General features: G+C 51.4%; 1 protein-coding gene across 1 annotated transcript in view; it reads left to right on the top strand.

Moving 5' to 3' along the window:
- B4galnt3 (beta-1,4-N-acetyl-galactosaminyltransferase 3) overlaps positions 1–13,201 on the top strand; it is a 111,933-nt gene that overhangs the window by 94,103 nt on the left and 4,629 nt on the right. The window contains exons 11-19 of the mRNA XM_052720327.1: positions 475–584; positions 1,424–1,524; positions 1,762–1,823; positions 2,810–3,578; positions 7,282–7,595; positions 8,310–8,463; positions 8,686–8,758; positions 10,880–11,033; positions 11,556–11,682. Of these exons, the coding sequence (XP_052576287.1) occupies positions 475–584; positions 1,424–1,524; positions 1,762–1,823; positions 2,810–3,578; positions 7,282–7,595; positions 8,310–8,463; positions 8,686–8,758; positions 10,880–11,033; positions 11,556–11,682 (1,864 nt within the window). The remainder of the gene's footprint in view (positions 1–474; positions 585–1,423; positions 1,525–1,761; positions 1,824–2,809; positions 3,579–7,281; positions 7,596–8,309; positions 8,464–8,685; positions 8,759–10,879; positions 11,034–11,555; positions 11,683–13,201) is intronic.

Here is a 13,201-nt window from a genome sequence, read left to right as displayed (position 1 = left end):
GCGCGCCCCTTTTCGTCCCTTTAAAAGAAGGCGGTGGCCAGATGTGTCACCTATCTGCAGGCCCAGCAGTCAGGAGGATGGGGCAGGAAGATCCTGAGCTTGTGACCATGGCAGACCCTGTCTGTCTCAGAAAAACAAAACCAAAAAGTAGTGAAAACTGGACAGCGGGAGGAAGGGAGGGAATCCACTAAGGGGAGTATGCTGAGGTGGAGCCTTGTGGCCTCTTGAAGTGTCGCTAGACAGTGATCCAATTGTACTGTCCCTGTGTCTTGGAGTTCTCTTCCTGTGGTGACAGCCTCAGTCGATAGACATGGATTGGGACCACAGCTGTCACCAGTGAGTACAGTACAATTGGAGGCCGCTCTGGTGGAGGACATCAGGTCTCTCCCTCAGCCAGAGGCCTTTGTGGCCCTCAGATGTTTGTGTTCTCACCTCTTCACACTCTTCAATCCTCCTCTTCCCTTCTGTTCTCAGTGCCGCTCATCCCCAAGTCCCATCTGCGCCATGTCCTGCCCGATTGTCCCTACAAACCCAGCTACCTGGTGGATGGACTCCCGCTGCAGCGCTATCAGGGCCTCCGCTTTGTAAGTCACGTCCCTAGACCAAGGAGGACTGGGAGAGGCCTGTTGCCTGTGGCTGGGGGTGTGGGGGATGGGGGATGGACCAAAGCTGACTCTGTGCTTCCTGTGTCCTAGCCCAGGACGCAGGATGACCTCTCAGGTCCCTGGGCTGCATCCCTGGATGGGCTCACTAGGGTGAACCGTCCTGCAGAACCTGCAGATAGATGCTCTGCCTTCGAATCTGTCTCTTCCCCCAGTCCTACAGCCTGGTGACTCTGCTCCAAGGGCCACACAGACCCTGTCCTGCCTGCTCAGTCCCGGCAACTGGGGAGCCAGTGGCATTTTAAACTCACAGACAAGATGCTTGGGAAAATGTACTAGATGTGGGTGGTAGCTTTATCTGTGTGGAGGGTGAGGGAGCAGAAAGAACGTGGTACACCCAGGTCTAGAGATGAAGATAGAGGACTGGAGGCTTGAAGAAAGGAAGTGGTCAAGAGTCATGGCCAGGCCAGAGAGTGCGGGCCTTAATTGAGGACGTTTTTGGTGGCGGTGAGCTCAGGCTGTGTTTAAGAGCAAAGGAAGCGGAGTGTAGAAAGGGCCCAGCGCTGAGAGAGGGAGTGGATAAAGAGAGGCTCCCAGGTGGCAAAGGGAAGAGGAAATGGTCTTGGTGACAACTAAGGGAGACAGATGGCCCAGGGAGGAGCCCACAAGGGCGGTCGTGAGAAGACAAGTCAAGACTGCATTACTAAGTGTGACATTCAGCACCGTGGCACCTTCCCCGTCCGGGTGCAGCTCAACCCAGGCAGGCTGCTTCCTCCCCAGGAGTCTCCCTCTCATGCATGCCCTGTTTTCTCTGCTTCCAGGTTCATCTGTCCTTTGTTTATCCCAACGACTACACCCGTCTGAGCCACATGGAGACCCACAATAAATGCTTCTACCATGAAAGTGCCTATGACCAGGACAGGTGTGTGGCACTGGATGGGGCAAATGGAGGGACTTTCAGGGGGCCCCGTGGGAGTCAGGAGAGCTGCCTAGGCTGGAGGGGCCGGTCCCTCCACACTGAGGAGTCCTGGGCCCTCCTCACACGCACATGTGTGGGTATTCCTGACCAGAACATACTGTTCCAGCTCCTTTCTCCACTCCCTCCCAGGGAGAATCTGTGAGGAATCTGGTGCCCGTCCACATGTCCTTCCTCCTACAGGTCCAGCTTCCAGGAGTATATCAAGATGGACAAGCCAGAGAAGCAGGGCCTGGAGCAGCCAGGTACAGAGGCGAGTGCAGCTGAGGCTGTCAGAGCGCACCTAGCTGCGGGTGGTGGTGGTCTCTTTCTAGGGAACATTCTAATCGTTCAGCCTTGCACCGGAGGAGCTTAGCATGCAAAACCCCCCGATCGGATCCCCTCATCACAATCCAGGGAGCAGAGAAGTACCCACGCCTTCCATTTCAGTCCGCGTAGAGAGTGCTGCTTCTCACGCACTGGGGCAGCTGGAGACGTGGGTGGCCGTGGGACCCTGGCTCTCTACACTGCTGGGAAGCATGCTATAGAGAAGCCCTGTCTTGCTGTGGCCTTCCTTCATGAAGGACAGGGTATGGCTGAGCTCACTTGTTGAGTCCTAAATGGTGCTGGTGCTTATAAGGTATTTTATATCACGGGGCTTACAGTCTTCTAAGTGGTTGTGTTTTGTTTTGATTTTTTAAAACTTTCCTTTGTTTGCATATATGCTTTTGCTTTTTTTTTTTCTTTTCTTTTCTTTTTTTTTTTTTTTTTGGTTTTTCGAGACAGGGTTTCTCTGTGTAGCTTTGCGACTTTCCTGGAACTCACTTGGTAGCCCAGGCTGGCCTCGAACTCACAGAGATCCACCTGCCTCTGCCTCCCGAGTGCTGGGATTAAAGGCGTGCGCCACCACCGCCCGGCCGCTTTTTTTTTTTTTTTAAGACAAGGTCTCACCATGGCATTCAGGATAGCCTGGAACTTGCTGTGTAGCCTAGGCTAGACTGAACTTTGTGACAATCCTCCTGTCTCTCTCCCTTCCAAGTGCTGTAATTACAGGCCTACACCACCATGCTGCCTGTCAGCCTTGATATAGATAACAAAACAGGGGGTAACTGAGGTGGAGTAACTTGTGCAGGGTCACACAACAAACGGCCCCCACCTGGACCCCTCGGGATGTCACATGTGTAACCATCTGCTGTTTTGTGTCTTTGGGGAGGAATTGAAAACTCCTGAAACGAGGGATGATTCTTAACAGGTTTTGAGGATGGCCTTCTAGAAGAATCCCAGTATGAAGAAGCAGAGGAAATCCCTGCCTCCCAAGACCAGGATCCTGGGACACAAGGAAGAAAACAAAGGACTACTTCCACCCCAGGGCTGGGTGTCACTGAATACCACCTCCGGAAGCTCTTGGCTCACCCACAGAGTGGCCCCTTGGCACCTCTTTCCAAGCGGAACTCTACCCCTCCCTTTCCAACAAGGACTAATGACAGCCCAGGCCAGCAGCCGGAGAAAAGGAAGGGGAAAAGTCGCCCTGTGCCCAGCCAAGATTTATCTCATTCTGACAAGGGGACCCTGAGGAACCTGCCTCTCCTTCAGAGAGCCAGACCCACTGGGGACAGTCCCGGGAAGACGCTTGAGCAGTCTCAGTGGCTGAATCAAGTGGAGTCCTACATTGCTGAGCAGAGAAGGGGTGACAGGATGGAGTCCCAGGCCCCCAGCAGGGGCTGGCACGGAGAGGAGGACGTGGTGGTAGCAGCAGGCCAGGAAAGAGAAGTGGAGGAAGAGGAAGAGGTGGAAGAAGAAGAGGAAGAAGATATGAGTGAGGTGTTCGAATACGTACCTGTGTTTGACCCGGTGGTGAACTGGGACCAGACCTTCAGTGCTCAGAACCTCGACTTCCAAGCCCTGAGGACTGACTGGATTGATCTGAGCTGTAACACATCTGGCAACCTGCTGCTTCCGGAGCAGGAGGCCCTGGAAGTCACACGGGTCTTCCTGAGAAAGCTCAGCCAGAGGACCCGGGGGTAAGGTAAAGGGCTTCCCTGGGGCTGGGGCAGGGGTATATGGTAACGCTGTCTTCAGGAGGCCCTGACCTGCGGACTGAAAGCAGGGTTCCTGCTGCAGGAGTAGCGGACCTTTGCTGGTATTCTGGGACGTGAGAAGGTTGCATGGCTTCACTCTGACTGGAACTGAAAATTAGCAAGGCTTGGTAGATGGCATCTGCCCTCTGAGAAAAGGCTTGGGAAGAGAGAAGCATGCAAAACAGGCTGAAAGCGTCAGCCACAGCCTCAGATGGCGTTAGAGGGCGTGGCTAGAGCTCTGCTCTCCCTCACCTTCCCCCTCATAGGTCCTTCCCCCGCATCATACCCTCTCTCCCTTTATATGTTCACTTGTTTAATCAATCAAGATCTCAGTATGCTGGTTTTAAAAGTACCTTCCCAGTAGAGTTGAGCCGTCACTAGTGTCTAATCATCCCAGGGCATTTCCATTCCCTTCGTGTTGGCTTGGGTCCTGCACCCACACCAGCTGGGCACGTGCTGCCCTACGAAGCTATGTCCCCCCCTACGAAGCTATGTCCCCCCCTACGAAGCTATGTCCCCCCCTACGAAGCTATGTCCTCCCCTACGAAGCTATGTCCCCCCCTACGAAGCTATGTCCCCAGCCCTTTCCTTTTCTTTCTTTTCGAAATAGGGTCTCAATGAGTTATTGAGGCCGACCTTGAATTCATGGTTAACTCAGGCCTGGAACTTGAGATCCTCTTGCCTCAGCCTCCAGAGGAGCTGGGCTTACAGGCCTGCACCTCACGACCTGAGGACAGGGAAGGGAGAGGAGAGGAAAAGGCCCTCCCTGCTGGTTGCGGTTGAACAATCCCTTCCCACCATGGTTATCCTCGTGTGCTATAGAGCAGAGCTGCCCCACCTACCCAAGTGCATCCTGCACCTGTAACTGTCCTGCCTCTGCTCCTCCCACCTCCACATTCTTGCCAGGCTCTGGTACCCACTGTTCTACTCTGTGCTTCCCTGAGAGACCTTGATTGCTTCCACATACAAATGAAGACACGTGGTATTTGCCTTTCTGTGCCTAAGTTATTTGTCCTACAATTCTATCCATACTGCTTTGAAAGGATTCTGCTGTTGATGGGTAGATAATAGTCCAATGTATATGTAACCAATGTTGCTTACTCATTTGCTTATGGATAAACGCTTTGGCGGTTGTGACCGGAGCTGTGGTGCACACGTGAGGGCAGGTGACTTTAACATGCTAACTTTTGTTCCTTGGATAGTAGGATAGCTGGATCATAGGTAAGTAACTCTAGTTGTAGTTTTTTGAGGAACCTCTGTGATTTTTTTTCTTTAGTAGCTGTACAAGCTTACACTCCCACCAATGTGGAAGAGAGTCAGTGTTCATCTGCATCCTCTAATGGCTGTAACTCTTATTTTATTTTAGTCTTGACAGCTGTCAATCTTGCTGGGGTGAAATGGTATCATTTTGATCTTACCCTGATGGTTAGCGACACTGAATATTTTTTTCACATACTTGTTAACCATTTTAAAAAAGGTTTATTTATTTTATATGTATGAGTGTTTTATCTGTCTGTATGTAAGTGCATTGTGTATGTGCCTAGTGCCCTAAGGGGCCAGAAGAGGGTGCTAGATCCTTTGGAACTGGGATTATGGATAGTTGTGAGCCACCATGGGGCATTGGGAAGCAAACCCAGGTCCTCTGGAAGGTCAAGTGCTCTTAACCGCCATTTTTTGGTGGCCCTCCTGTGTCCTCTTCCTAAATGCTAGGATTACAGCCGTATGTGCTACCATGCCTGACCTTTTGTTTTTGTCTGTGGCCTAGAACTTACTATTTGGATGGGGCTAGCCTTGGACTCATAAGCAGAACTCCTGTTTCTGCCTCCCAAAGTCAGGAATTATAAGCAGACACCTGGCTTGTTTTGTTTTGTTTTTTAGATGAAGTCTTGAGCCCATGTGGGCCTGGAATGTAGGTCGTGCCTCACTGTATACTTTGTTATCTTTGAAAAGGGTAGCTATCTGTTTCCAGATAGAGAGACTGGCACAGTGGACAAGAGCATTTACCGTGATAGCCTTAGGGCCTGAGCTGAGATAAAGCCTGGCATGGCATTGCATGCCTGTAATCCCCGCGTTGGTGGGCAGAGACAGGGAGAGCTGTGAGATCTCCGTTCACCTGGATGTGTGCTGCTTCCTCTAGTTTGGCGAGGCTGTGCTTGTTCACTTTGGCTTTTTGTTGTCTGAGCTTTGAGGCTGGTTCAGACAGTCTCTGCCCAGAGCAATGTCCTGAAGCATTCATTACCTGGGTGTTTTCTTTAGCAGTGCCATCATTTCTGGTCCTAAGTAGAAATGTTTGAGACTGACTGAGTTGATTTTTGAGCAAAAGTGGGCTTCATTCTAGTCTTCTGCGTATGCAGTTTCTGCTTTCAGAAGGCACTGTCCCCTAGACAAGGCGTGCTCTGCTGCCTTTGCTGCCAACCAGTTGGCTGGAAATGCCTGACTTATTTCCAGGTTCACTCGTCTCCTCCATTGATCGACATCTGTGGGTCGTTGTTGTTTTGAGTACCCTGTGTTGGGTGAGTGTGCTTAAAATTGTAGTAACCTCTTGGCGGATTTTTCCTTTAATCAAAGTGACCTTTGTCTCTTCTGACAATATATATTATATATCTATCTATCTATCTATCTAATATTACACCTGTTTTCTAGTTCATTTGTTCGGAGCACCTTTACTATCCTTTCACCCTAAGGTAGTGTCTTTATTTGATAGAGAGGTGTGCTTCTTGGAGGCAGCAAATATGTGAATCCTGCTTTTTGTTTTGTTTTTAAGATTCATTTTTATTTAAAAAGTTTTTAACCCTTATTTTTATTTTATGTGCATGGGTATTTTGCCTGCACGTGTGTCTGTGAATCACATGTGTACAGTGCCTGCAGAGGCCAGAAGAGGGTGTTTGGTCCCCTGTGGTTGGTCTTACAGATGTTTATCAGCTGCCATGTGGGTGCTGGAACCCAACACAGGTCCTCTGGAAGAGCAGCCAGTGCTCTTAACTGTGGAGTCATCTCTCCAGACCCACGATTTATTTTAAATTGTTTGTGTATGGGGTGGGGTGGGGGGGCATGTATAAGTGTAGATGTCCTCAGTGTTTAGAAGAGCCTATTGGATGCCTTGGGGCTGGATGATGGTCAGCCACCTGATGTGGGTGCCGGGAACCCAACTCAGGTGCTCTGAAAGAATAGCAATCACTCTTAACCACTGAGCTTTCTGTCCAGTCCCTGTATCCGTATTTCTTTGTTTTTTTGTTTTGAGACAAGGTTTCTCTGTGTAGCCCTGGCTGTCCTGGAACTCACTCTATTGTAGACCAGGCTGGCCTCGAACTCACAGAGATCCACCAGCCTCTGCCTCCCAAGAGCTGGGATTAAAGGCACGCGCCACCACTGCCCAACTTGTTTTTTTTTTTTTTTTTTCTTAATGTGGGTCAATTTCTCAAGGGATCTGTCACAGGACCCCTTATATTGAGTCTTAGTGCTATAAAAGGCCTTAAAAACCATCCTACATTTAAAGATGAAGGAGTCTTAGGGAGGTTGCATCTCTTGCATGAGCCTCTACAGCTAACCAACTGCAGAGCAAAGATGAAGCTAGGCCCTCCTGACGACTGGCCCTCAGGCTTCTACCACACGCCCTCTGCTCACTCTAGCACCCTCTGTACCTCAGGAGATACCAGCTGCAGCGCATCGTCAATGTGGAGAAGCGCCAGGACCGGCTGCGTGGAGGGCGCTACCTCCTGGAGCTTGAACTGCTGGAAGGCCAGCGCCTGGTGCGCCTCTCAGAGTACGTGTCCACTCGAGGCTGGCGGGGGAGTGACAGCACTGGTGGGGAGGACACGGAAGCCCGGAACCTGCAGGGCCTGGTCTGGAGCCCACGCCGTCGCAGACACGTGCTGAATGTCCAGGATCCAGAGCCAAAGCTGTGCTGGCCCCAAGGTTTCTCCTGGAACCATCGAGCTGTGGTCCACTTCATTGTGCCTGGTAAGCTTTAGCAGAATGGTGGGGTGTCTTGACGATCACCACGAGCAATGGGTCTGTTTTCTTGATTTGATCTCCCAAGGATTTGTGAGTGAAGCCACCTCACCACCGAGGAAAAACGCAAAAGGAAACAGGTTGAACTGTTGTGCCGTTGGTGAACAATGGAGCTGAGGTCACTGCTTTCTGTCCTGCTAGGTCTCAGGGTTGGGTGTGAGCATCAACTTGGGTTGTTGTTGAAGAAATAAGAGTGAGGGTATTATATAGAGTGGGTTTTGTTTTGAATATTCTTTGTGGTCTGGAGATCAAATCCAGGGCCTGGCACAGGCTAAGCAAGGCATGGAGCCGCACCTCCAGCCCTAGAGTGATCTTTCCAGTGAGAAAGGAAAACACGAGACAGTGTGTAAGAACGAAGGAGAAGAGATGAAAGGTGGAAGTAAGATGGATAGGTGGCAGGTCTGTTAAAGCTGGGCAGGGTTGCTGCCATGAGTCCCACCCACGACTCTCTCCCAGATACTGCCTGGGAGGTGTTCAGGGAGCTGTAGAAGGGGCTGGTGAGCCCTGCCCCTCCCTAGGGTCTCTGTGCTTCATGCTAATGATTCCTGGAGTTGCATTATCCCCTGGCAGAGGTCGATGGGACTCCTGAGTTGAGTCAGAGCTGAGAGATGTTCGCCTTTCCTTAACTCTGCTGTTTTCTCCCTGCCTGACCTACCTGGGTAGTGAAGAACCAGGCTCGCTGGGTGCAGCAGTTCATCAGAGATATGGAGAGCCTGTCCCAAGTCACTGGCGACCCACATTTCAACGTCATTATCACCGACTATAGCAGTGAGGACATGGATGTGGAGATGGCGCTGAAGAGGTCTAGGCTGCGGAGGTGAGGAAGACCTGGCTGCAGCCAGCTTGTCACCTTTTCCACATCCCGGGACTGCTGGTCAGGGCAGAACCGGAAGGTACAGCCAGCTTTCCTGAGTCCCAGTGTCCAGCTTTACGCCCCTGCCCACAACCCAGGAGCACTCATTCTCTCTGTTTTGTGCCTTCCAACTTCCTTCAAGGACCCCACAGCTGAATCCTCACACGCCTCCTTCTCTTCCTACAGCTACCAGTACATGAAGCTGACTGGAAACTTTGAGCGCTCCGCTGGACTACAGGCTGGCATAGACCTGGTGAAGGTAATGGGCCTCAGGGAGCACCTCAGGGAAGGTGCTCAAGAGTACTTAAGAGACAGAGAGGCATTTGGAAGGTATAAGGTAGTCAGCTCCTTAGGAAAGGGATTGGGTCACAGGACCGTGCTTGTCACTGTCCATTACTGTAACAAGATAACCTGAGCGTCCTCATCTGCTTTCTATTGCTGTGATAAACACCATGACCAAAAGCAACTTGGGAAGGAAAGGGTTTAACTGGTTCACACATCTGGGTCCCAGTGGATCACTGAGGGAGGTCAGGGCAGGATCTCAGGCAGGGTCCTCGGGTCCCGGTGGATCACTGAGGGAGTTCAGGGCGGGATCTCAGGCAGGGTCCTCGGGTCCCGGTGGATCACTGAGGGAGCTCAGGGCAGGATCTCAGGCAGGGTCCTCGGGTCCCGGTGGATCACTGAGGGAGGTCAGGGCAGGATCTCAGGCAGGGTCCTGAAGGAGCTGTGCTTCCTGTTTTGCTCTTCACAGCTTGCTCAGCTTCCTTTCTCTTCATTTTACTTTTTTAAATTAAAAACCATTGCTGAGGCTGGAGAGATGGCTCAGCGGTTAAGAGCACTGGTTGCTCTTCCAGAGGTCCTGAGTTCAATTCCCAGCAACCACATGGTGGCTCACAACCATCTGTAATGAGATCTGGCGCCCTCTTCTGGCCCGCAGTGCGGGCATGCGGGCAGAACAGTGTATACTAAATTAATTAATTAATTAATATTAATTAATTAATTATTGCAGATGGTTGTGAGCTGCCATGTGGGTGCTGAGAATCAAACCCAGGTCCTCTGGAAGAGCATCCAATGTTCTTAACCACTGAGAGCCAGCCGCTAGCCCTCCATCTTGCTTTCTCATACAGATGTGGCACCATTCACAAAGGTCTGGACCCTCCTGCATCAATCATGAATCAAAATGCCCCACAGACTTGTCCAAAGGTCAATGTGATGGAGGCATTTTCTTCATTGAGGTTCTTCTTCCTAGATGACCCTAGCTTGTGTCAAGTTAACCAAAAACAAAACAAGAAACAAACAAAAAACAAAACCAATCAGCTCACTGAATTGAATTAAGCTAAGATTTGTTTGTTTTTTATTTGTGATGTTGGGAATTGCACTCAAGGCCTTGTGCATGCTAGGCAAGCACTCTCCCACCCAGCTCCTTCCCAGCTCTGAGGAGAAGGTTCATTTGGTCTGTGGTTCCAGTCTATGGTCATTTTGCCCCAATGCTTTTGGGCCTGTGGTGAGGGAGTTAATCACGGCACAGAACACGTGGTAAAGGACACTGTACTTTGTGGCAGCCAAGAAGTGAGAGAGAGGGGGGCTAGGCTCCCAGAATCCGTACTCCTCCTCGTGACTTACCTTCTTCCCACCAGGCCCCACCTCCTATGGGTTCCCCAAGCTCCCCGTAGCACCACAGGCCGGAAAGCAATCCTTCGTCATGTGGCCTTTGGGGGATATTTTGAAACCTTAGCAAGGAGCATCCTTGGCACTGCATTGCAGACCCAGAATACAACGGGACTAAGTAAATAGCAAGGACGTGTTTCCCCAGGTGTCAGAATCCTCAGACTCCATAAAACATGGGACAGAAGTCAGTATTGTGGTACATGCCTATCATCCCAGCTCTGAGGAGGCTGAGACAGGGGGAGCATGGGTTGAGGCCAACCTGGACTACACAACAAATCCCAGACTAGTCTTCCAAGATTCTGTCTCAAAAGAAAGTGGGGAAGGAGTCTGAATTCATGCTGTGATGTGAGGACTCAGCCCTGCTATCCAGGGTTGTGGAAATATGCCTAGTGTTTAGCTTTGTGTAAGTTGTCCTTCACTCCAGTAGGGGAGAGCCCAAGGATTCCACTAGAGCAGTTGGTTCTCAACCTGTGGTGACCCCCTTGGCAAACCTCTGTCTCCAAAAATATTTACATTATGATTCATAACAGTAGCAAAATTACAGTTATGAAGTAGCAACAAATAAGTTTATGGTTGGGGATCATCACAACCTGAGGTACTATATTAAAGGGTAGCAGCATGAGGAAGGTTGAGAACCGCTACTCTATAGAGAATGGCCTCATCTCCCAGCTCCGGTCCAGAGTTCTGCTGACCTTGCCTTCTCTATCCCCAGGATCCACACAGCATCATCTTCCTCTGTGACTTGCACATCCACTTTCCAGCAGGAATCATCGATACCATCCGGAAGCACTGTGTAGAGGGCAAGATGGCCTTTGCCCCCATGGTGATGCGGTTGCACTGTGGGGCCACCCCACAGTGGCCTGAGGGTGAGCCTTGCCCTGGGTGAGGGAGGAGGAGGCACCCTCTGACCTTGGTGTTTAACCCCACGGCTGGAAAAGTTTATACCTAAGCATCAGCATCTTCCCCATCCTGCCTTCCTGTGTTCTCTGAACTTTGGGCAGACCCCAGGCTCTACAGCGGCACTTGCCCCTCTCCCCAGCATGCGTTCATCCGACAGTCATGAAGCATTTGCTGTGGGCTGGACCCTGTGCCCAGGAAGATGGGAAGGTGGAGAGATGAAGCAGAGGAGAAAACCAACTCACAGCGGCCAGAAGGGCTGCTGGGATCACATCCTAATTGCTGGGCTATAGTGAGGTTGTGACATCAGTCTATGGTCACTGCTGTGTTTGCTGAACCTCAGGCCTTGACAGGGGGGCTTCCCCCAGACAGTCCAGGGACTTCCTTAGCTGACAGTCTTCTGCCTCTGCCACCCAACTCTCTACCTTCAGAAGAGCCCGTGGGAACCCAGCATCCAGCTCGTCTCAGCAGAGTGTCTTGTCTGTCCACAGGCTACTGGGAGGTCAATGGATTTGGACTGCTTGGCATCTACAAGTCAGACCTGGACAAGATCGGGGGCATGAACACCAAGGAGTTCCGAGACCGCTGGGGAGGCGAAGACTGGGAGCTCCTGGACAGGTGACACGGGAGCAGGGCGCAGGAGCAGGGCACAGGAGCAGGGCGCAGGAGCAGGGCCTTTAGGGATCTGCTGGAGTTCAGGCCCAGGGCAGTGAGGCCAGAGCTGCAGAGCACGAGAAAGCATACTGGTCTGGGAGCTCCCAGAGGCTGGCTTCGCTGACACGCAGGCCTTGTATCCAGCAGAGGGGATGACATTCCTGCTGTGTGTCACACAGTCTGAGTGGCTGGTTGAGTTGTCAGAGGTAAAGCAAGAGATTGGAGCTAAACAGAGAAAATGATGATGTTCTTGGGACCGGGTGAGGCACTCAGGAGCTTTCTCCCCAGCCAGGGATCAGACTCTTCCCAGACACAGCTGCCTGGAGGAGGGGTTGAAAGCTGTGAGAGGGCATGGGGAGATGGGCCAAGGGTTAGGAGTGAGTCGGGAGCCGCAAAATAGGCAGTGTGGACCATTAAATGACAACAGGCTATCTAAGGGGGTCTGGATTCCTGGAGGTGAGAAGGGAGGTGTTTTGAGAAGAGTAACAGCTCAGAGAAGGGGAGGGCTGGGCATATAGAGCACTCTCGCCTAGCATGAATGAGGCCTTAGGCTCAATCCCTGGTACTAAAGGTGGGGATATATATATATCCCCACCGTGTGTGTGTGTGTGTGTGTGTGTGTGTGTGTGTGTGTGTGTGTGTGTTCATCACTTTTGTCATCACTGTGACAGAGTACCTCACTAAAGCATCTTGAGGGAAGAAGGGTTGGCAGCAGGTTCATGGCAGGGATGGCATGGTAGCATTCGTAGAGATGGGAACTCCTGACATCTTGGGCAAACTAGGAAGCAGAGAGAAAGAAACTTAGCCCGGAACTAAGACAGACTAAACCACACAACCCAGGGCATACCATGTGTTTGCATATACTCGTACACTTGTATTCTTAGCCTGGTGTGGTGACATATGTTACTAATCCCAGCACTGGGGGAGGCTGGAGGCCAGCCTGGTCTACACAGCAAGAGCCTGTCTCAAGCCCCCATCCCCCAAAAAAGGAAAGGAAAAAGAGAAATGAAAAGACACAGTGGAGTGGACTTAGGAGCAGTGGACTTGGCAGGTGGGCCAGGAAAGTGTTCTAGCAAGAAGCAGGGTTGTGTGGATGCCCGTGGATGTCCGTGGCCTCCCGTGGACACTGGGCTGCAAGAGTGGGAGGAACCTGCTGCAATGAGAATGTTTCTCCCTGTGTTTGCTTGTGAGCCCTCTTTCCCAAGAGAAGGGGAAGGAAGAGGATACTACCTTGAGATGTGACCTCAAGGGAGGAACTAAGAGGGAAAGGAAGCCTGTAACAGCTGGAAGGGTGTCCATAGAAGGAGGAAGGGATGAGGCAGGGGCACCAGGGACATGCTACTTCCTGAGAGGGAGGGCAAGGTGCAGCCACCAGCCTCTGGGTTATTATAATTGGCAGGTGAGGTTCAAGCCCAAGGCTTCATTCATCCTCCTCACCAAACACTGTGCTCGGTGCAGCTGTCTCCATTTCTCAGAGGGGAAA

Source organism: Peromyscus californicus, unplaced genomic scaffold (genome assembly GCF_007827085.1).
Source record: "Peromyscus californicus insignis strain IS unplaced genomic scaffold, ASM782708v3 Scaffold_6__1_contigs__length_162567912, whole genome shotgun sequence".
Taxonomy (NCBI): Eukaryota; Metazoa; Chordata; class Mammalia; order Rodentia; family Cricetidae; genus Peromyscus; species Peromyscus californicus.
Note: the sequence above shows the minus strand (reverse complement) of the source record. Positions and strands in the feature narration are given on the sequence as shown.